General features: G+C 43.3%; 2 protein-coding genes across 3 annotated transcripts; both read left to right on the plus strand.

Annotated features, from left to right (window-relative positions):
• The first annotated feature begins 463 nt into the window (after positions 1-463).
• Positions 464-9,791, plus strand: nars1 (asparaginyl-tRNA synthetase 1). Of its 2 annotated transcripts, none has more exons than XM_020924505.2 (15): positions 464-649; positions 2,150-2,232; positions 2,380-2,445; positions 2,753-2,845; positions 2,949-3,038; positions 3,881-3,959; positions 4,234-4,304; positions 5,158-5,244; positions 5,921-6,142; positions 6,607-6,806; positions 6,921-7,056; positions 7,475-7,588; positions 8,089-8,220; positions 8,704-8,835; positions 9,294-9,791. In XM_020924505.2, the coding sequence occupies exons 1-15, from the start codon at positions 607-609 to the stop codon at positions 9,423-9,425; spliced, it is 1,680 nt and encodes a 559-aa protein (XP_020780164.1). In that variant the 5' UTR covers positions 464-606; the 3' UTR covers positions 9,426-9,791. The 2 variants fall into 2 exon arrangements, with proteins under 2 accessions (XP_020780164.1, XP_020780165.1); XM_020924506.2 differs by having other exon boundaries at positions 472-628.
• Positions 9,792-9,941: 150 nt separating this feature from the next.
• On the plus strand, positions 9,942-21,743 carry fech (ferrochelatase). The gene is made up of 11 exons (XM_020924503.2): positions 9,942-10,566; positions 14,155-14,245; positions 14,385-14,504; positions 15,321-15,469; positions 17,377-17,511; positions 17,821-17,927; positions 18,037-18,135; positions 18,506-18,613; positions 18,780-18,944; positions 19,512-19,571; positions 19,688-21,743. Exons 1-11 carry the CDS (start codon positions 10,530-10,532, stop codon positions 19,823-19,825), a joined length of 1,209 nt encoding a protein of 402 aa, XP_020780162.1. The 5' UTR covers positions 9,942-10,529; the 3' UTR covers positions 19,826-21,743.
• The last annotated feature ends 1,337 nt before the right edge of the window (positions 21,744-23,080 follow it).

The raw sequence follows: 23,080 nt of genomic DNA on the forward strand, positions 1-23,080 counted from the left end.
CAGTAGAGGGCGCCATTGGGTCTCTTTCACTACAACACACAGTCGAAGAAGGCCGCCCCCACTGACGCATTGTGACGTACGTCATACCAAACGTCATATCAAATTGAAGCCGTGAAATGTTTTTTTTTTGTTTGTTTGTTTGTTTGTTTAATGGAGTAGAACTTCATCTGGTTCCAGGATTTAAATACTTTGCAGTTATTCTACATCCATTATTGTCCTTCAAAAGTCATATTAAAAAAGTGTCCCAGATAATACAATTAATAATGAGAATTTTCATCACATCAGGAACAACATAAACATAAATGCTGCTGAAACTTACTTCTACTCCATGATTATTTCTCACATATTATTGTTGAACCACTTGGTTGTTGAAGGAGACTGTTTGGAGCAGGAGAGGGCGCCATTGGGTCTCTTTCACCACAACACACAGTCGAAGAAGGCCGCCCCCACTGACGCACTGTGACGTACACACGCACAGACGTAGCGCACCGGACGCACCGCTCTTGTGACAGCTTCATTCAGCCGCACTCCGGGAGTTTGTGCCTTTTCTGTCGCTTGTGCGCCGGTTTGTCTCTGCTGAAAGGTGCTTTATTACCCTGCAGTGTCATGGCGGACGACGTAGCCAAAGGTGTGGAAAAAGTCTCAGTGGGTAAGAGAAAAACAACCGTACTGTGAGTTAGCGGCTCTCGCCCCACAACATGTGTGCCAATGTTGCGTCAGTTCGAGTCCTGGATCTGCTCTAGCGTCTGTACTGTCTAATGTATCTGTAAGAACATCAGGTGATCACTGAAGTACTCTTACTACTGACTAGCAAGGGACTTTCTGACGGCTTCTTTGTGATGCGATGCGGTTTGTAGCGATGACAGTTGAGGAGATGGGATAGTTTCCATAGGACTGAGCGTGAGCCATGCGGTGTACGCCTCTAACTCCTCTTCAAACTCCAGTTGTTTTCATGTCAATCTTAGCAGATGATCAGTTCTACGCCACATGCCCCGAACCTTCTGAAATGAACCAGCCCATAAAAAACAGAGCCATAGTGATGTGACGCAGATTCAGTGCATATTGTCCTGGACATTTTCTCCTCTGAAGGACGAGTTGAACCGAAAGAATGAACCGAAAGCGAAAGTGGAAATATCCACCCTCCCTATAACTTGACATGGTGTATCGTGTTCAAACTGGTTTAGCTGGAAACTGAGAGTTATTGGAATAACTTTAAATGTGAGGTGAGCCGAGCCAAACCAGGCCGTGCCAAGCACCGTACATCTGCTGCAGGACCTGTGCTTGTGTCGTGTGTGGATGAACCATCAGCAGAGTGATTGCTCTTACTCCATGACTCGCAGCTACATGTGTGTTTAAAGTCGTGAGGAGCCTGTGTGCTCCACCGAGGACCACAGCACAGGGACCTGACAGGCTTTACTAATAAAAGCTCTGTATTTCTGTAATTCTTTGACTTTGTCAGAATTTTCATGAAATTCTTCCAGTGTTGGTTACATATAGTGATCTCACTTTCAGGAAGTTGCATCAGTTTGAAGTCTACTGCGAGAAGGTTTCCTTTTCTTCAATATGTGTTATGTTTTATAAGATTGTGTTCAAACTCATATCAGATATTGTATCAGCACAATTCCTTATAGCTTGTAATTGTCCCTTTCACAAACACGAGTCAAGATGTTATTGAATATCATCTGCATTTGATATCGATTTATTGATATTTTTATGTTATGCTCTACAAGGAATAGCTTTTACATGAACATGGCATCATCTCTCCAAATATGTGTGCATAAGAACTACAGCTCGCCAGGTTTTCTAGACCCTATGAAAACTCTCTTCAGTGCCTGGTGAAGGTGAAATGGGGACTAGCCAAAAGTGAGCTGAGTGCTCTTGGTGAGTGTGAGTACTAATGTGAGTGCGGTGTGTCACTGGTCCTCCTGTGTTGTGGAGTGCTCCGCGGGGTCCATGACAGTGTTCTCAGCAGTGAGCCTGATGCCAGGGAGAGCACAACTGTAATATTATGGGGTGAAAGTTAATGAGGGTGTGGTGGGTGATGACTAAACACTCCGTCATCTGTGTCTGTGTCCTGTCCCTGTCCCTGTCCCTGTCCCTGTCCCTACCCCTACCCTGTCTCTGTCATCTCTGTCCTGTCCCTATCCAGGTGAGCTCTACGTGTCTGACAAATGCGGCAGTGACCAGGATGGAGAGGGCACGGAGCAGAAGCCTTTTAAGACCCCTCTGAAGGTGAGTCGCCCTCACACGCCTCTGCACTGACCAGTCTAATCACACACACCTGCACTGTCCACTGTGTCCACTGTGCCCAGTGACAACACATAACACACACACACACACCTCTGCAGTGTCCAGCCTGACCAATCTTTGTCTCCTCAGGCCCTGCTCTTTGCTGGGAAGGAGCCCTTTCCCACTATCTATGTGGAGTCCCAGAAGGAGGGAGAGGTCAGTGTCCTCTCTTTACCCTTCTCTCATGTGTACTTCATCACATTATACTGTGTTATGATACCAAAATGACCTCCCAAACCTGTGTTAGAGACACACAGCTGTAGCCTGTCCTGGTATCAGTATCTGATACCAGTGACAATAATAATAATAATAATAATAATAATAATAATAATAATAATAATAATAATAATAAATTATTATTATTATTATTATTATTATTATTATTATTATTATTATTATTATTATTATTATTATATAAATAGTGCATACCATATGCAAATCAGCCTGACTCTTCTGTCTGCAGCGATGGGCAGTGATTTCTAAAACCCAGATGAAAAATGCAAAGAAGGCTTTTAACCGTGAGCAGGCCAAAAGCGACGCCAAAGACAACAAAGAGGTGAGTCCTCTCTAATACAAAAGTCCAGTAAGAGCTCCTGGTCTGGTCCTAACTTACTCTGGTTCTGGGTCTGACCTGCTGTGTGTGTGTGTGCATGTTCTAGGCAGAGGACAACGAGAGAAGAGAGAAGAACCTAGAGGAGGCCAAAAAGATCTTGATTGAGAATGACCCCAGTCTGCCCGAGCCTCAAACGGTAACACAACAGCAACATGCTACTGTCTTACCTCATGTCCAATCTATGGCCCGGGGACCTAATGTAGCCTGCAGACCACTTTTCTTGTTTTAAATGTGCCTTTTTATAAAGCCAATATCCTGAGTTTGGACACCCTTGATCTAACTAGTATTGTGTTTTTACTTATTTACATTTTTTGTTAAGTTCAGTTCACAATGCATGTCATAATCACATCTAGACATGCTATTTTGAGTAAAGGCTGAAATCTGAACTACTGCAACCCCATGCATTCAGTTTGCAGTATTTCATGTTTGTAGAGGTGTTAATGTGAGCTGTCAAACTGCAGTTGTTGGGGTAATCTTTTGTGGTACAGTGTGGGCCTATGTACATCTTCTTCCGTGTGTTAAAGGTAATGGCTGTAACATGTGCCCCTTCTCGTTTAAAGAGGTAGTACAATCACAACAGAGCTGCTATATACTGCGCACACGGCATATCACACAGAGCCCTTTCAGGTTTATCACAAACTGCTTGTGGACTTGTAGTTGGAGGATCTGTCAGACTTGAGGTCTGAGCTCATTGTGACTCATTCTGACTGGACTGGATATTGGTTTGGACCAAATGTAATCCGGCATCTTTTAAACCATGTCTCAGGTTTTAAATGGTGAAATAAACATTAAAACTGTTCTTTGATTTCACAATTTTTCTGGGAGCAATGGCAATGGCGTCTTGAAAACAAGAGTATAAAGATTACTCTTGAATCACTCCAAATGCAATTTAAATGACACAGGCAAATGATTATAACATCATCAAAGCTCTGAAAGTAGTTTTTCCATATTGGGTTTCCTTTCATGTGCTCTGTGCAGGTGAAGATCCATCAGCTGGAGGAGAGGCGCGGCACCAGGGTGAAGGTGTTTGGGTGGGTCCATCGACTCCGGAGACAAGGTGAGAATCGCACGCGCACACACACACACACACACACACACACACACAACAGCATCTTGAACCAATAAAATTCCACTATTCCTTCTCCCCTCTACAGCTCAAATCTTACATTATTCCATACACATGGCATAGATCTCCCCACTTTTGCAAAGAAGGTGTACACACGATCAATATTGAGCCCTAAAATATATTATTCCAGCTTTGATAAGATATGTTAAATTGATATAGTGATTATGGGGACAGGCTTATCTGAGTGTGTGTGTGTGTGTTCTAGGGAAGAACCTGATGTTCCTGGTGCTGCGTGACGGCACAGGCTTCCTGCAGTGTGTCCTCTCAGACAAACTGGTACGTCCTGTGGGGCCTCTGTGTCCAACATATGCCCCATGTGAACATGGGCCATATGTTGGACAGAGGCCCTCTTTATACAATAGAATGATCTTTTTAAAGTGTGGATGAGTTTAGTTTCCTCTGAAGTTCAAATATTACTTGAGTTTAGAGATTTGTTTGTTAGCAGGTTAGTCCTGCTTTAGAATTGCTCTATAATGTGTGTGGTCTCATTTTAGACCTAGAATAGTCCTGTTTTTGAGCTGGTTTAGCTCTGGTCAAATATTTTCCACAGCTTTAAAAGTTTGCAAAATGTCACTTTCACTGCAAAAATGTATATGGACATTATAATGGCGTTTTAAGCCAGCCACAGAGTGTCTTGGTGCTCTGTTTGTTTGGCTGTTGCCAATAATAGAAATAATAATAGAAAAAAAAAGTCTTACACAAAGTCTCAACAAAGCCTCTCAAAGCACTACAGTGTAGCCATTCTTCATTCACATGAGGTGGTGAGTTACTACTGTAGTCACAGCTGCCCTGGGGCAAACTCACAATTACCAAAATAAAGGTTAGTTGCAGCCCTAGTTACATACAGTTGATTTGAGTAATGTTTATTTCCTTTTTTCTATTTTGTGAATGTCAAGAATAAAAATCCTCCAGCAAGGAACATACAGGTGCTAAAACACGACAGGAAATGTCTGGCTGAGGGTCACTGGCAAATGTTATTTTACATAGTCCAAAAAAAGACCACATTTGGATATTCCCTGGTTGCATATTTTTGGTCCTGTCTATGAGCAGGCATTTGAAAGAGGGCATGTGTATGTGAAGGTTCCTGTGGTGATTGCCGTGTGTTGTAACCTGAGGTGTTGTGTTGCAGTGTCAGTGCTACAACGGCCTGGTGCTGTCCACAGAGAGCACGGTGGCTCTGTACGGCATCGTCACACCAGTCCCCGAGGGCAAACAGGTACAGCCTCACCATCACCACATGCACATATATGCACACAAATATGCACACGTGCGTGCATACACACACACACACACACATTGCACTATGGAAACGCTCTGATGAGAGGACACTGTGGGAGACTAACACACTTTAGACCCCTAAAAGGGGTCGGTACTGAAGGCTTTATGCAGTGGAAACACTCAGGGTCTGCTCCGTCCTGGCCCTGTGGAAATAAGGTTTAAATTCTGGATTTAGCCCACGGAGCTTGGCATTTGAGATGGTTATTGGACATTTAGTGTAACAAAATAGATTTCAGGACATTTATTGATGTGGGGGGGGTATACTAGTCTACGTATGTGTATCCAGTTTCAATACTAGTATTAATATCAGTTAGAATCACATTTTAGGTTTTTGGGGTTTTTTTTGACAACCCTACAATGAATTCCTTTTGGACTTTAGGCTTGTATTCGTATTCATATATTGGACCTCCATTAGCTACTCTTCCTGGAGTCATTGTTACATACACAATTGACATGACATCACAATAACAATACCCATGATACACAATACACATTGTTATTGTTGGTTCATTGTCACTGTTGGTTCATTTGCGTAAGGCTTCAGGAGTGAGTTACTGGCATGCTTAACAGTGCATAGTTAAAAGACTGAAGACTTTGTGTGTGTGTTTCCCCAGGCCCCTGGAGGCCACGAGCTGCACTGTGACTTCTGGGAGCTGATCGGCCTGGCTCCTGCAGGAGGCGCTGATAACCTTCTCAACGAAGAGTCCGACGTGGACGTGCAGCTCAACAACAGGCACATGCTGATCCGCGGAGAGAACGTCTCCAAGATCCTCAGGGTCAGGTCCACTGTCACACAGTGCTTCAGGGATCACTTATTCAACCGCGGCTACTACGAGGTCAGCACACACACATGCCTGCACACACATGCCTGCACACGCACACACACTTGCCTACACACACTCTCCAAGGTCAGTACACAAACACACACACAGATAGTATGAGGACAGTACTCACTCACTCACAGACATAGTCCAGAGACAGTCACAATTTAAATGATGATATGGAACTTTTAGAAAGTAAGTGAAAGCCCTCGTCACCTTGAAAGATACTGATATGTCAAATGTTTGGCTCTGGCCCATGGACTAAATAAGACAGAGTCCCTCTTTCTGCATTGTCTGACCCAAACAAGTCAGATTACAGACTTAACCACTCCAAAAGAAAGGCCCACCTCTCCTTTGTCCTCTGTGGGTGGAATCTTTGAGGACTTTAAGGAAGCCGGTGAACTGAAATGGGAAGCTACCTCAGAGTAGTGCAGTCGTGTTCTCCTGCCCTCACCCCCCTCTCCCCTCTTCTCCTGCAGATCACCCCTCCCACCCTGGTGCAGACGCAGGTGGAGGGGGGCTCCACCCTCTTCGATCTGAATTACTTTGGGGAACAGGCCTACCTGACACAGTCCTCTCAGCTCTACCTGGAGACGTGTATCCCCGCTCTGGGAGACACTTTCTGTATCGCTCAGTCATACCGTGCCGAGCAGTCCCGCACCCGCCGGCACCTGTCTGAGTGAGTATCCTGGAGCTCCCACACACACACATGTCCACTCCAAATGGGGAATACTTTATGATGATGCATTCAGGTACACGTCAGTGAGTCTTGTGACTCTTGTGGTGCTTTCAGGTACACCCACATCGAAGCTGAGTGTCCCTTCATCACATTTGAGGACCTGCTGCAGCGGCTGGAGGACCTGGTGTGTGACGTGGTGGACAGAGTGCTCCAGTCTCCTGCAGGACAGCTGCTCTATGACATCAACCCTGTAAGTCCAGTGTGTCCATCATATGTCCAACGGCACTCTGGTTTAATACTTTATATCAAATAATGATTTCCTAACATTAAATGTCACCTGGGATGGGCTTCAGCATGCAGCAAGTTCATTTAGAGCCCTTGTTAATGATCTAAGGTGTTCCTTAGATCCTTAGATCATTAAATACAACTTTATGTGAAAATGTGCTAATGTCAATGTCCCTGAATGATTCACTGAAGGTAAAACCAGGCATGTTCAGGGGACTGAATTTGCAGTTTGCTTCAGTATTTCTTTCTTTATTTTTCGCATACATCAGCCCTTCATGATCATATGGACAGGCTGCATTAACCCTGAGGACCCTATATATATGAGAGTGACAACATGTGTCTGATCTGTTTTGACCTTCTCTGGTGTGTGTTGTCATGATCAGGGCTTCAAACCTCCCAAGCGTCCCTTCAAAAGAATGAACTACACCGAGGCCATCGAGTGGCTGCGAGAACATGACGTGAAGAAGGATGACGGCTCCTACTATGAGTTTGGAGAGGTGAGGCCTACACCTGCTCTGCTCTACAGGCTTTGTACCAAGAGCCCCACTTTTGACTAATGCAGAACTATGCTCACAAAATGATATCTTGGCACACCTTCATCTCTTTCCATGGCTTTCACAGTGATGGAAATCTAGTGCTGTTCCCATAACAATTAACTATTCAAAAGAAAGTCTTTTTAATAGCCACATCTATCAAAATTACTCTATTGGTACCTGAAGGGTAATTTAAGCCCAACATCAGATCCAGTGTCAGGGAAGTGTGAGGCAGAGTCCTGCAAATAGTTGCTGAAATTGGGCGGGTTTTAATGTTCTGGAATTTTACGGGCGGGTATGTGGGTGGGTAGTGATTACACACGGGCGGGTCAGGTGAATCAAATTGAACGACCAACAGGAGGAAAAAACCTTTGGTTCCTCTCCCCGGTGTCCTTCCACTTCCATGATCTGCGTTTGGTTCCTGACCAACACAGCCTTACACATGTGTCCTGTCATATCTCCAGGATATCCCCGAGGCTCCAGAGAGGCTCATGACTGACACCATCAACGAGACCATCCTGCTGTGCCGCTTCCCTGCTGAGATCAAGTCCTTCTACATGCAACGCTGCTCTGACGACCGCCGCCTCACTGAATCTGTACGTCAACACACACGCACGCATGAGCCACGTCTCATTGTTTTTGCGCAAAATGTTAAAAGTGCTGTACCTGATTTATATGCTCTTTAAAGCATAAAAAAAACAGAGTTTGTTCATTTTTAATGGTTTGCAGAGACCAGAGTTTTTCCTCACTTACCTTATGTATTCACCACGTTCATGAGTTTATAAGCACTTTTCACAACTCTCAGTCATAGCAGAGTTCTACATCACAGTAAGAACTAGCATGCTAACGTGCACTTATTGACTCTCAGACAATAAAACACTATAGTTAGATACAGACCTATCTTAAACTCAAGAGCTTCTTATACAATACATCTGTATGGTGGCAAGACAGATTTGCTCAAATCCATGGAAATAAATGAGTACAGCCACTTGTGTGCATAAGCACTTAAGCACCAATGTTATGATTTGTAAAGCACTCTTCCTGTTTAATGCTTGTGTATGTGTGTGTGTGTTGTTCAGGTGGACGTTTTGATGCCAAACGTGGGGGAGATTGTGGGAGGGTCCATGCGTATCTGGGACAGCGAGGAGCTGCTGGAGGGCTACAAGAGAGAGGGCATCGACCCAACACCCTACTACTGGTATACAGATCAGGTAACGCCCGCACACCTGCACATATGCACTCTAAGAGGGTGCATGTGTGATGTTTTATTGTGACATTACACTGACTTGCATTCATTTCCTGGAGACTGATCCTAACCTTAACTTTAATGAACCAAACTCTAAACTTTAAACCATGTGATCTAATACTGAAGGATTTACTATTATGGGGACCAGATGTTTGGTTCCCACAGAGCAAAAGGTTCCTATGAAGTGAAAGTGTATACATTTCAGTCCCTACAATGTGATTAGTAGCATACACACAGTGCCCAAAGCATATACATACTGATACGACCCCAAAGGGATAACTAATATATTATTTTCATTAACATCTTAGAAACTGAAAATAATTCACCAAAGCGTAGTCACAGCTGGGGTGCACTTAATCCAGACCAAACCCAAACATGTTTGTATGTTTTTCTATTGACTGTTGTTCTCCTGTCTGTTTCCAGAGGAAGTACGGCACATGTCCTCATGGAGGTTATGGTCTGGGCCTGGAGCGCTTCCTCACCTGGCTCCTGAACAGACACCACATCAGAGACGTGTGCCTGTACCCGCGCTTCATCCAGCGCTGCCGGCCTTAGAGCGCCCCCTACTGTTCAACTGGCATACACACACGCACATTCATACATTACCTGTACCCACACTTCATCTAGTGCTCCCAGCTATAATGGTACACTCTACTGACCAACTGTACACACACACACACACACACACACACACACACACACACACACACACACACACCGCTGATTCTGCACCGTGCTTCATCCATTGCTGTCGGCCCCGTACCCCCCATCAACTACATTTGCAGGCCCTCCCCAGGCTCCTCACCTCCACCGTCCTGTCCCTCTATGGTCTCTCAGTACCACAGGAATACTGCATTGTACCGCACTGGCTCAGTCTAAATGTATCATGTTCTGCGAAGTTTCAATAAACTCTAAAATCTACGGCTTTTTACTCATTCCAGTGTTGCTGCTTTACCAGTGGTTACTACTTATATGTACTTAGCATTGCTCTCAAATATAACTTTGTATTTCTCTGTGAGGCTGCGCCTGAATGACTAATAGAGGGCGGTAGTTGCTGGCTCTGAGTCTGAACTCTCATGTGGCCGTTGTGCTACAGCCAGACTTCACACTACACTTTACTCTACAATGTGCTGTGTCCAAAGGTTTTATGGAAAACCAAAGTCTGAACACCATTTGGGACTGTATTGTTTGTGTACAACTCAGACGGAACATCTAACCATGCTCGCATTGTCCTCTAGATGGAGCGCGCGCTCTTTCTACTGTGCCAGGGATTCATTAAAGGGCGACGGGCCTCCAGTTTGCGTCGTAATAATACGTTTGTTTTGTTTTTGGTTTTTTTCATTAGGACATCTACTGTTATACTTAAGGTTATGCGTGTTATGTCTGAAAAATGTATATGTTGTATATGTCTAGTACGTGTTTGCCATGGAGGCATCATAAAGTCTAGTTGTGCTTTTGTTGTGAAATACCAAACCGGACGTTGCGCTCGAGGTTGGCCCCGGTTCCGCTTATGTCATGTCAGGAGCAGTTGCTGAGGCTGAAGGAATCCTGCGGCACATCGGAGTGGACAGTGAGGAGAAAGGACTGTCTCCGTGTTCCATAGCGCCGCTTAACTGACCCTGAGCCGAGTGAGAGCTGTGCGGGGCCGCGGGGGGAGCCATGGCGGGACTGGGCAGCGCGGGCCGCCTGCTTTACTGTGAGTAGGACATCCAGCGATCTTCCACGTTCCAACTGTTTGGAACTCGTGCACAGTCGCAGCCGGTCCTCGGCTGTCTCTGTGCGTTTTGCCCTGTTTGTGACCTCAAACGACCCCGCGTGTCCCTGGAGTCTCGTTGGACATTGGGGAAACACGCTGTTGACACTGGCGACGGCGCACGCGCACAGACGCACAGTTCCGCTCATGCTGTAAAGTTATTGTAACATTATGCTTCAATTACTCTGCTTTTCTCTGCTGCTCATAACGTAATCGATGCCAACAACACAAACCATGGCAGAAGCACAGCGCGTTGCTGTAACGTTACAAAAGCTCGTGCGGGTTTATCGCGGCTCCCTGTCGGTGCTTTTACGCATGCTCCTCCTGTAGGTTACTGACCGTACATGTCCTGTTTTAGAACACGTTTCTCTGACACTAAGCGGACAGTAAACCGTGACAGAAGCGTGTGCGCGCACAAAGGGAGTTGTGTACTCTACTGTCCGTGAAATGGTCAGAGTTACACAATTCCAACGTTGTCAACTTGCGTAATGTGAACAGTGGCCTCCTAGCGGCGGTTTTGGGAACAGTAGACAATAAACTATGTTGTGAATTTGTAGCCAGGATGATCTGACAATAATGAACTAAATATGGGCCCATATAAGAGAAACATGCTGCTTCATTTGGGATTAAGGTTGTCAAAGGTATTGAAAATCAGATACTAACTGATACTAAAACTAGTATTGAAATTAGATGCTCATTTGAACAGGTATCAATACCAAAAAAAAAAGTCCTATTGACAGGACAGACATGAACCTTGCCTGAATAGCTTTAGAATGATCTGGAGCTGTATCGGCACCTAGATTAGTATACACCCATGGAACCTATTGGACCTCTGAGCGAGTACACACATATAAGGACACATGGGAATAGAAAAGAAAGTTCTACAATTGAATGTGGAAAATCACAGAATATTGTTCATTGTCATCAATCAGATGAGGTATTGGGTTTTGAGCACTGAGTATCAGGTTTATTCTTCCTGACTAATATTGAAATCCAGTTGGACATTTTGTGACAACACTATTTGTGATGTAGCATAATCTGTACAGGTGTATTCATGTTGTATTCTTGTATGATCATTGTAAATGTGCCTATAATATGTGGCTTTGTTGGTGTAAAATTCTTCTTGTTTTGTTAGTTTTGTTAGTGTTGTCTAAATAGGTACTCTCACTGGGCTCTCCCTGTATAACAAAAGATAAATAAAATGAAAACATGCCACATGAGCCTCAAGTTTGTCCCTCAGGTGAGCTGTCAAATATCCTTTGTTCTAATCCTCCAGAGGCTGGAGCTCCACCTTTCTTTTGTCATCACTCAGAAATCTTCTTTCTTCTTCCTTTTCCTGACAAAGAGTCTTTCTAAAATCACTTCCTCCAGTCAGACACTTTAACTAAAAAAAAACAAACAAACAAACTGTATGTACTTCTCAAAACGTCATATCAAATTGAAGCAGTCAAATGTTTTTTTTTGTTAGTTTTTTTTTTTTAATGGAGTAGAACTTCATCTGGTCCCAGAATTTAAATAACTTGGAGTTATTCTACATCCATTATTGTCCTTCAAAAGTCATATTAAAAAAGTGTCCCAGATAATACAATTAATAATGAGAATTTTCATCACATCAGGAACAACTTAAACATGAATGCTGCTGAAACTTACTTCTACTTCATGATTATTTCTCACATATTATTTAACCACTTGGTCTCTTGCCTGCCCCACAACACTTAAAACCACTGAAAACCTCTATAAATGTAGTTGATAAAAACCCCACCCACCACTGTCACGTTCTGAAAAAGCATAGGCTATTGGCAACATGGTCATCCAAGGGCTTGTCTAAATTTAATGTCCTACACTCCCTCGCACCACCACCATTAAAGGAGAACATCAAACAAAAAGGCATTTCAGAAAGGACCACGCGAGCCCCCACCAGTGGAGACCTGGTCATACCCCACAGACCTTTGGTCAGAATGTATCATCTGTCCAAGGTAGGAATCTGTGGAATAGTCTTCCACTAACACTCAGAGAGTGTCCTACATACAGCTTTTAAAGCTCAAATGAAAAACTGGTTATGGTCAAACCAAACATGTCTCATGTCTAATGGCATTGTTATTTTAATTGATCTTTTTTAGACACATATTTGCATATATTGAATGTGTGGCCAAGATGACTGCAAAATAGCAGAAACTGTATAGTGACTGGACTGTGCAATAATGAGAACTGTGCAATGAGTGGAGTGTGCAACATTTTATTGTTTGGCTCCCTGTGACCCCTGCCTGTGAGACAATAGATGGAAATGAGCTTTAGGCTACTATCTGGTGTGTTTACATTCATGTTGTGTCATGTCTGTTCATTAACATGCAATCAAATAAACACATTCATTATTTCAACTGTAATCCTAATGAACCGGGCTCCAGAATGACTATACAGCAACATAGTGTTCAATTCAGAAAATTCTAACTCTTATTTTGATACTAAGGACCTTATCCAGCACTGATTCCGATACCATTATGAGAATAAAAAAACAAAACACATTTTCAACATTAAAGGTCCTATATTACCTTCCTTTTGCCTTTAGTCCGTTAGAGATTGGCGATTCTAGGTCTGATGAAATGATTCTGGTGAAAGTGTATGAAGTTTAAAAACACAGTGAAGCGCTTCCTTTGTTCCACCTTGTGATGTTATGTGGTAAAAGAGTGTTTTCTGTTTGAGAGAATAACTTGGCCTAAATTTGCAGGGTTTGTGTTAAACTTGTGTCAGTGAAACAAAACACAACTCCAGGTCTGTTTTTAATGAGGACACAACATTGAAACCCCTTTAAATCATTGTACTTTTCTATTCCCATGTGTGTTATATGTGTGTAATCTGTCAGAGGTGCAGTAGGTTTATGTTGGTCCATGTGTGTATACTAGTCTATGTGCTCTTCTCATACAGCTCTACATCGTTCTAAAGACATTCAGGAAAAGTTCATTTCTGATCTGAATTATTCTAGTTTTGGTATGGATTAGTATCTGATTTTTGATTCTTTTGACAACCCAAACCATGCTCTCGATGTTCTATTTATCTGAGAAACCTCCAGTGTTTCTCCAGGCCAGAGGCTCCAGAGGTGTACTGTCAGGGACCCGGGGCATGAAGGCTCACCTTTAATATCATTTATACAGGGCCCAGTTTTGGTTGGATTCTCACACCAAATCAATACTCTGTCAAAGTATATTCAAATACGGCAGTAATATTCTTATCACTATATCCTAATTATCAAAGATCTGATTTTGTTCTCGTAGCTTTAGGCAGATTGGCAACCCTCTTGTTTGTAGGAGAAATTGTAAACCACCCGTTCACACACACATCACACATTCATACACAAGTCAGTGCACACAATGGGGCCGAGGAAGGTGAAATGTCTTGCCCAGGTACAGTATTCATCTGTCGGGCTGGAATTGTATCAGCAGTCTGTGGGGGAGTTGATCTGCATAAGGAGACGCCCACTTCATGTAGTTTAAACTTCCCTTGAGGATAACTCCACATTTCCTGTGTGTGCTGCAGGTGTCCGGAGCAGTGTGCAGCTCTGTGTGAGGAGACGCTCCACCGCTGCAGCTCTGGCCCAGACGGCAGCTCCAGACACGCAGGAGAACAGGTACTAGAGTACTAGAGTACTAGAACAGGTACTAGAGTACTAGAACAGGTACTAGAGTACTAGAACAGGTACTACAGCGGGAGAACAGGTACCAGTGCATGTAGTGATGTGAAGTATGGATGTGATGTTGTGTTTTCAGAAAGCCGAAGACGGGGATCCTAATGCTGAACATGGGAGGTCCTGAGAAACTAGAGGACGTCCATGACTTCCTTCACAGACTCTTCATGGACACAGACCTCATGAAGCTCCCAGTGCAAAAGTATGTCACTTCAAAACTTTTTTCACATTTCTGAGCTGAATAGAAATCTCTAAAAACACACGTGCACCATTAGCTTTACAATGTCTTTGTTCATGATTTAATCTACCATTACCACTTTATTTGTCCCTAAGGGGCATTTTAAGCACATTGAGCAGTCGTTTCTTTTGTTCTGTGATGAGACCTCGAAACATTTCCTCTGGAATGTCTTCTGCCATATTTGGTGAAGAAAGTCTGTTGCACTGTTGTAAAAAGTCTATAGCTCCATGCAGGGAAAAACAAACTGTTCCAATCAATCATAATCCAATAGTCCTTAGCTTCTCTCCTGCTGCAATTTTTAGTTGATCAAAGTCCCAAAATGTCAATTAAAAAATATAAGATTTATTTAAAGTTTAAAAGCTACCAGCCAGTCGGCCACAAGAGCAGCCACCCAAAAAGAAAAAAAAAGCAGCCAACCATGACCACAGCAACTATGGAATCCTGTTCAAGCAATTCATAATAGTGTTCTCCCAATACCAATACTCAGTACTACACAGCAGATTTTTTGTTACACCAACTACGGCTACTGTGTTGTGTATTTGACCAAAGCAATGTGGCCTCACGTGTGTCCACAAGATAACACAGGTCTAATGACCTGAAGACCACTCCAGACCTCTCTATGTCCAGGAATAATGGACTTACTGATTCAGTAAATAACCCCAAATATGTTACTAAAGTTTTGATATTGTAACAGAATAGTGTAGCCCTGTTTGTTAGTACTAAATGTGTTATGTATGTACTGTTCACCGTGACTGAACGTGTGCTGGATGCTGTGTGCAGTAAACTGGGCCCCTTCATCGCCAAGCGCCGCACCCCGAAGATCCAGGAGCAGTACAGTAAGATCGGAGGCGGCTCTCCCATCAAGCACTGGACCTCCATGCAGGGAGAGGGAATGATTAAACTACTGGACCATATGAGCCCCGAGACAGGTACCACACTGGTCTTTGGCTGCCACGGTCCTACTCCTAACATGCACTTTATTGAACAAACTAGGCAAGTAGTATACCTCTGATAACAAGCACTGAGCTGGAAGGATTCATGTCTCTATCAGTTTACTTGTATCCTCACCACTCCCTTTTAGGGCTGTCAAAAGTATTGAAAATCGGATACTAAGCAATACTAAAACAAGTATCAAAACAAGATACTCATTTGAGCAGGTATTGAAGTCACATTAACGGGACACAAATGAACCTTTCCTGAATGTCTTTAGAATGATCTTGAGCTGCATCAGAAAAAAATACATGAGCACATAGACTAGTATACACACATGGACCAGTATTACAGTCTGCATCGGGGCAATTTTTTTCTGTCCAAGCCGCGTCCGACAGAGCAGTGATCAAATCCGATCTGACCTCAATAGGCATTAAGATGAGATGAAGCTGCTGATCAGCCATAGTGATTCTACTTCCTCTGGACTTTATCACCAACCTTTTAGGCTTTAATAATCATGTATCTTTCCATTTTTGGCCACACATTTCACAAGTAATAACTTTTTAATTTTATTTTTTTTTGTTGCATGTTTAAAAATCGTTTAAGACCAAAAAATCCTGTAGTCTGTGGCGGCCTTAAGCTGTTTTTAATTTTACACTTCAAATGCCTTATCACACTCATGTGTCCAAGTCCAACCCAAACCCAAATGCAAGTTCTAAATATTTGTTCGGGTGGGACTGAGCTCATTGGGTTCTGACGGGTCCCATTGTACTTCAACTCTAAACATTAACCACTAAGGAACCTACCTGGACCACAGAGGGATTACCCAGATATTAGACAACTCCAGACCTCTCTTTGTCCAGGAAAAATTGACTTATTGCAGATTCAGTAAATAACCCAGTAAATGTTACTAAACTTTTGATATTATAACAAAATAGTGCAGCCTTATTTGTTAGTACTAAAGTTGACAACCTGAGAATAGAAAAGAAACTACTACCATTTAATGCTGAAAATCCCATTCTACTGTCTAAATAACAGTGTTTTTGTTATCATCATGGTATCAAGTCCATTCCTTAGTATCAAACTAGAGTTTATAATTATAGTATTGTGACCACACTACTCTCTGTACATTGTGCAAACACTTTCTAAAGTGTTGCGGCAATCATATCCATTTTGAGAAGTGTTTTGTGTGTGCTTCCTGTGTCCCTGTGGACAGAGAGCAGCTCCTTCTCTCTGCTACAGTGAGTAGTGTTAGAGCAGAGCTCCTGCCTGTTTAACGTCCGTCTGTCTGTGCTGCAGGAGATAGTAGCAGAGTGAAGGAGTGGCCCTGTGTTCTGACCACTCCTCTGACAACTCCTCTGATAACTCTTAAATCTTGACTGTAGCTTTTTACAAGCACATTCACAGACTTCAGATGCTCAGAGCTCAGATGCAGAGTGGTTCATACATTGTGATGCCCACTTTTCTCACCCAGAAGTGACTCTTCCTGGGCCATAGTGCTGTTTGTCCAGAGGAGGGCATTGTGTACAAAGCTCTGCGTGGTTTAAGGTTTAAGGTGCAGGTTAGATGGTGGATTTGTGGTGAACATCTCAGCATTTATATTACAGCGTGTGCAAAATAGAGTTTATTTTCTCTGTTTGCTTTGTGTTGTGAGCTGCACTGCTCCGGCATCATCTCCCTCTCCCCCTGTAGCACACAGACACAATATGGCATTAAAGTAAATGTGAATACAAATTTTTATTGCTCAAATACATTGAGTATACATACTCAGCAGGCTTGCTATTTTTTTTATTTCAGATAATTGTGTTATTGTTTCCATGGAATGCATTAGTTTCAGTATTATTGTTTATCATCTGTATTTACGTCAGTAATAAAAAGTTCTTGATGTTTGTGTGGACATGTGCAGCTCCTCACAAGTTCTATATCGGGTTCCGCTACGTCCACCCTCTGACGGAGGAGGCCATCGAGCAGATGGAGAAGGATGGAGTGGAGAGGGCCGTGGCCTTCACCCAGTACCCCCAGTACAGCTGCTCCACCACAGGTCAGAGGTCACACATTCACCACAGGTCAAAGGAGCCTCCACTCTGGTAATGGGTGGAGATAATGTTAATGCGTGGGGAATTCAATATGGCAAAATGTTGTTACCATTTTATAAGGTCTGTGTTTAGATGTGCTCTTTATGTTGTTGAGCAAGAGTCACTTTCAGTCCTTCATGGAAAAATGGGCTTGAATCATTTATTAAACCAAATGAGACATTATATTTAAAATAATAATAATTTGAAAAATGATATTTTCAAATAATAATTTCCTCTTCTCTTATTAATTGACTGAACATGTTGTGTTTCAAAAGGCAGCAGTCTGAACGCCATTTACCGTTACTATAGCAACAGAAGCGAGCGACCCAAAATGCGCTGGAGCGTCATTGACCGGTGGCCCACACACCCTCTGCTGGTGGAGGTGAGACAGCCCCACTCCCTTGTGCCACACCCCTCTGTCTGTCCTGTATCAGTGACAGGCCATGGTCTTGTTTCCTCTTCTGTCTGATGCCAACGTTGTGTGCTGTCAGTGTTTTGCAGAACATGTGAAGAACGAGCTGCAGAAGTTCCCACAGGACAAACGGGACGATGTGGTCATTCTGTTCTCTGCCCATTCACTACCTCTCGCTGTGAGTAAACACTCTGTTGTGAGTGAACACTCTCTTGTGGTAGTGAACACTCTCTTGTGGTAGTGAACACTCTCTTGTGGTAGTGAACACTCTCTTGTGGTAGTGAACACTCTCTGCTGTTAATAAGCACACTTTTCAATAAGTCCTCTCTGTGAGTAACACAGGGGCCTCTGACCCTCTGATCAGCCATGTTAACTGCTTTGATGTGACACTTGTTGTCACTCTTCTCAAATCTATCGTCTCTAGACATGCATGCGGAGTTCATGAGGATGTAGTTTGTCTGCTTCAGTGCATATTGGTCTGTTTAAAACTGTTCTAGTTGTGTATGCGTGTGTGTGGGTTGTTAACAGTTAGTGTGTGCCGTGTGCAGGTGGTGAACAGGGGGGACCCGTACCCTCAGGAGGTGGGAGCCACAGTTCAGAGGGTCATGGAGAGACTGGACTACTGCAACCCCTACAGACTGGTGTGGCAGTCCAGAGTGAGTATCTCACACACACACACACAGACACACACAGTCAGAGTCTCTCCACACTGAATTACCTCTATGTATTGTACATCATATCTGCTGTTCATGTCCAAGTAGGAACTAAAATGACAAACTTTACCCAAACAAAAACAGTAGCATTTGTGTGCTGTTGTGCCAGGTGGGCCCCATGGCGTGGCTGGGCCCTCAGACTGACGAGGTGATCAAAGGTTTGTGTGAGCGGGGTAAGAAGAACCTTCTGCTGGTCCCCATCGCCTTCACCTCAGACCACATCGAGACCCTGCACGAGCTGGACATTGAGTACAGCCAGGTCCTGGGAGAGGAGGTACTCCGCACCCTGTACTTCAGACTTAGCAGCTCAGATTTGAGTTTCTCAAACTCTGTTAATGTTAGTGGATATCTTTAAGGGACATTTATATAAGATTTTGATTTTAAATTCCATACACGTCTCTTAATTGTGTCCAGAATTCATTCAGTGAGCTGCAGAGGCTGCACTAGCACAGACTCATGATTAGCTGCAGGCCCTGGGTTTTAGGCAGAGACTATTTAGATCAGAGTCCTCTTAGGATTTATACCAACTGGTTTTCCACATTGAAACTGTCCTGGTATAGTTTTGTTCTGGGTTCTTTCCCATCATAGTTCCAAGTTCAAACAAAGGGTAACAGATTTGACAAGTTATGTCCAGTCTTAATTGACCTGAGCCCGTACTCATGTCAGCCTACTGGTCTTCATCAGGGGGACCAACACAATTCAAAAGTACAATGTGATATTATACAAGTGTTCCACTAAATTGATAGTGGGAATAGTCCCAATTCCATGAACTAATGATTGATAGTTGAATGTTACACCGGATTGAATCAGAACTGAACCTTAGCGTGTGTCTGTGTTTTAGTGTGGTGTGGAGAACATCCGGAGAGCAGAGTCTCTGAACGGAAACCCTCTGTTTATGAAGGTATGTCACACTCTCTGGTCTTGTGCTTAACCTTTTGGTCTTGCACTTAACCCTTTGGTCCTGTGCTCTTAACCCTTTGGTCCTGTGCTTAACCTTTTGCTCTCTGGTCCTGACAGGCGCTGGCAGACCTGGTCCAGTCCCACCTGAAGTCCAAGGAGCCATGCTCCCGTCAGCTGACTCTGCGCTGCCCCCTGTGCACCAACCCCACCTGTGAGCAGACCAAGGCCTTCTTCTCCTCACAGAAGCTCTCCTAACACTCCCCGTGAGGGCCACTGGACTCTCCCATCCCAGGGCCCAGCACCTGCCTGCTCTCTACTACAGACGTGCTTCTTCTGCACCCAGGAACAAGCTTGGGAAATGGAGCTGAACTGTCTTTGTTCAAATATCACAGTTTGCCGTTGATTTCAATCATTGATCTTCTTAACCAAACAAAAACCTTCATATTGGCATAACTGATCCCGCTGGTCCAGTCTGCTGAGCCATTTTCTAACACCTCATATTGCTCGCGGATGCTAACAATGCCCCGCCCCCTGCTGCAGTCCCTGTAATGTGATTGGACTAGAGCTAAGCAAAAGGTTGTGTTCACGTTCCAGAATTTGATGATGTCAAAGTTTCAGATGTTGTGCAGTTGTCTATACAACTCTCTGGGAGATTCAGTGTGTTTGAAAGAAATCTTCAAACTTCATGTTGAACCTTCTCATCTGTTTGGGATCAGCTCCACAAACTTGTCATAAGTCCTTTCACCTGAAACACTCACGTTTTTCGGGTTGAATATCGGCTCCACTTTCTGAAACTGTTGTGAAAAAATTATTTGACTTTTGTATTTATACTAACAGAAGATTCCAGTTTTTTTTCTTGTGGATAGGCCCAGGAATTACAGAGATATAAACCATAAACAATAAATGTGTGATCTGACAGGTCCACAGCAAACTCCACGTGAGCGCTGTGACCTGCCTCAGCTCAGGTTCAGCCACAGGGAGTCTAGAGTGTGCTCATGTCACGTGAACACAACCTTTTGGTGAAGACAGACTGCAGATAGGACAGTCTCAATGCCGTTTGTTATAGAAAAAACACGTTTTATGTTCCTTATAAAATGTAAGAGACTGTCATGTTTAGCTCTGCTTTTTATATATATACATATATATTTGAAACGCACAAAATGTTGAAGTGTACACGAGCGCTGGTTATGACATTTGTAGTTGAATTGAAATGTCCCTGTGTCCCAGCTTTCTTGTTGCCGTTAGAAACGAGAAGTGGACTGCACTGCTTTTGACTTTGTGAAAGACTACTGCTGAAGATCTAGTGTACTCATGGGTTTAGCATCCTGTTATAGACAACACTTTAAGGACTTTTTCTTATTTAAAAGATATAATATTTTGTTCCCAGTTGTTAATTGCTATGGCAACAGTCCTAATTAGTAGGATAGGTGTGTGTTATCACCAACCCTAGAGAAGAGACGTGTATATGACATGTGCCTTTCATTGCACACACACACACACACACACTTACACGTGTGTGATACATCCTGATACAGTGATACAGTAACAGTTGTACAGGCCCAATCTGGTTTTGAAATCATTGTTTTTAAAGTGCACTATGTAACTTTTCTGGTAGGTGGTTTGTCACTTGTATGTCTCCATGGAGATTGTGATATACAGTCAGTATTTATTACTTTGCCTGTAATGTTCCACTGTTGGGTTTTACTTGCCAAGTGCAGACCAGTCCCTCTGAAAAGTTGATTACTGCACAGAAAAGACACTTATAGCTTCACCAATGTTGTTTTTTCTAAATGTGCAAACATGTTTTTAGTAATCTAACGATACAACAGTCTGGAGTAAATACACACAATATCAGCAGTACAGTAGCCCTGTGTATTTGGTGCATATTCATACTTGAAATGAATGTACTGCTTGCAGTTTTGACATCCTACAACACTGAAGTCCTGGTGCTGCTTTCGGCTTAGGGGGCGCTGTTGATCCTCTGACACTGTTATCTCTGTACTGTTGTTCAGATCAAAGCCACATGTCTTTATTAGAATCCTTTGTTTGCCATTTCCAGCATAATGTATGAACGCTCAGTCTTCCTTTAACAAAATGACCCTAAAACTTGAGAATCCTGTGTGTATTTTTTGTGTCTCTGCAGCACTCACTTATAAATCGATTCAATTCTCAATTTCTCAAGTGATTTTTATTTACCTTTTTATTTGAGCATATTTACTTTAGACCTATTCTGCCAAATGTACTTTTTACAGTGTCTTACCATGTTACAGTAGTTTCCTTCTCACTGACCTCTGAAGTTTTTGGAGTGATATGTGCATCTTTGAGTAATCTTTATTCTGCTGTATTCCAGAAGTCACTGCTCTGGTCTATCCCTGTTTTCAGCTCAGTACTCGTCCACTGTGACGTATGCACCTCCTCCAGTTTGATTTCCTTTATCAGTGATACATGTTGGATTCCGTCTTTTGGTCCAAATGTAAAAAAAAAAAAAATGCTCTGCTCCAGTGTGATGTGCAGTTCTCCACAGGAGGGGCCCACAGCATGCGGAGCTTTGTTGTCAGGACGTTTATGGCCAAGTCAGCTCCACTGGACACCAGTTTTCTAACACACAAGTCAGTGGACTTGTTTCTTTTATGAAGTCATTTTAGATCTATTGTGATTTAAATGTATAACCTTGAGCCACAGGTGTCTTTAAAGGGGCACTGTGTAACTTTGCCACTTGCTTGTCTCCATGGAGCTTATTCTTTTTCTTTTGTCTAATGTTCCACAGTATGGCAGCTTCCCTACTGTCATCATTTATTCAGTCATGTGGGTTTTTAATGTTGACATGTGCCTTGGAAAACACGACATGAGATCACCTTTCCACAGATCTCTGTTATGGTTTGGCAAGAGGGACCCCAAAGCAGAGCCAGGACTCAGTCAAGTTTTAACAGTTTATTTTACAAACGGGAGGCAGGCTGAGGAGGCAGGGAGCTGGCCGGCGGAGACACCTGGGCGAAAACAGGAGCAGGTAAGTTCAAAACAAACAATAAGCAAAACAGGTAAATATCCAAGAGCCTGATAGACGCTACCGAACAGGACTGAATTATCTGGCAAAGTGGTGGTGAGAAGACCAGGGCTAAATACAGAGGCTGATGAAGGGATTGATCGCAGGTGTGTCTTATCTGCTCTGGAAGAAGCCACGCCCCCTGCCACACTCAAGCCCTGCAACAAAAGGGGAGGGGGAGAGAACAAAAAAAAAAAAAATCCTAACAGATCTCACCTGTAACCTGTGCTGGAAACATCACATGCTTGTCTCCATGGAGATGGATACGCTCAATGCTGTATTGTGGAGCTTCCCAAATAAAACAAGAACATCTAGAGAGACAAGCAGGTGACACAGTGTGGCTTTAATGCAACTTTAAAGGTCCTCTATTATGCAAAACTTACTCTTGATATAATGTTGTTACCACCTCAAAAACAGACCAGGAGTTGTGTTTTGTTTCATTCACACATTTCCAAAGCTCAAAATGC

Source organism: Boleophthalmus pectinirostris, unplaced genomic scaffold, assembly GCF_026225935.1.
Source record: "Boleophthalmus pectinirostris isolate CB_2022bp ecotype Guang Dong unplaced genomic scaffold, ASM2622593v1 HiC_scaffold_935, whole genome shotgun sequence".
In the NCBI taxonomy this organism is placed as follows: domain Eukaryota; kingdom Metazoa; phylum Chordata; class Actinopteri; order Gobiiformes; family Gobiidae; genus Boleophthalmus; species Boleophthalmus pectinirostris.

Excerpts from the sequence above, each read along its gene's own strand:
- nars1 (XM_020924505.2), top strand. The coding sequence starts at position 607 with ATGGCGGACGACGTAGCCAAAGGTGTGGAAAAAGTCTCAGTGG. Across the intron at positions 650-2,149 it reads TGTGGAAAAAGTCTCAGTGG|GTGAGCTCTACGTGTCTGAC; the intron begins GTAAGAGAAAAA and ends GTCCCTATCCAG. Across the intron at positions 3,960-4,233 it reads CCATCGACTCCGGAGACAAG|GGAAGAACCTGATGTTCCTG; the intron begins GTGAGAATCGCA and ends TGTGTGTTCTAG.
- fech (XM_020924503.2), top strand. The coding sequence starts at position 10,530 with ATGGCGGGACTGGGCAGCGCGGGCCGCCTGCTTTACT. Across the intron at positions 14,505-15,320 it reads ATGAAGCTCCCAGTGCAAAA|TAAACTGGGCCCCTTCATCG; the intron begins GTATGTCACTTC and ends TGCTGTGTGCAG. Across the intron at positions 19,572-19,687 it reads GAAACCCTCTGTTTATGAAG|GCGCTGGCAGACCTGGTCCA; the intron begins GTATGTCACACT and ends TGGTCCTGACAG.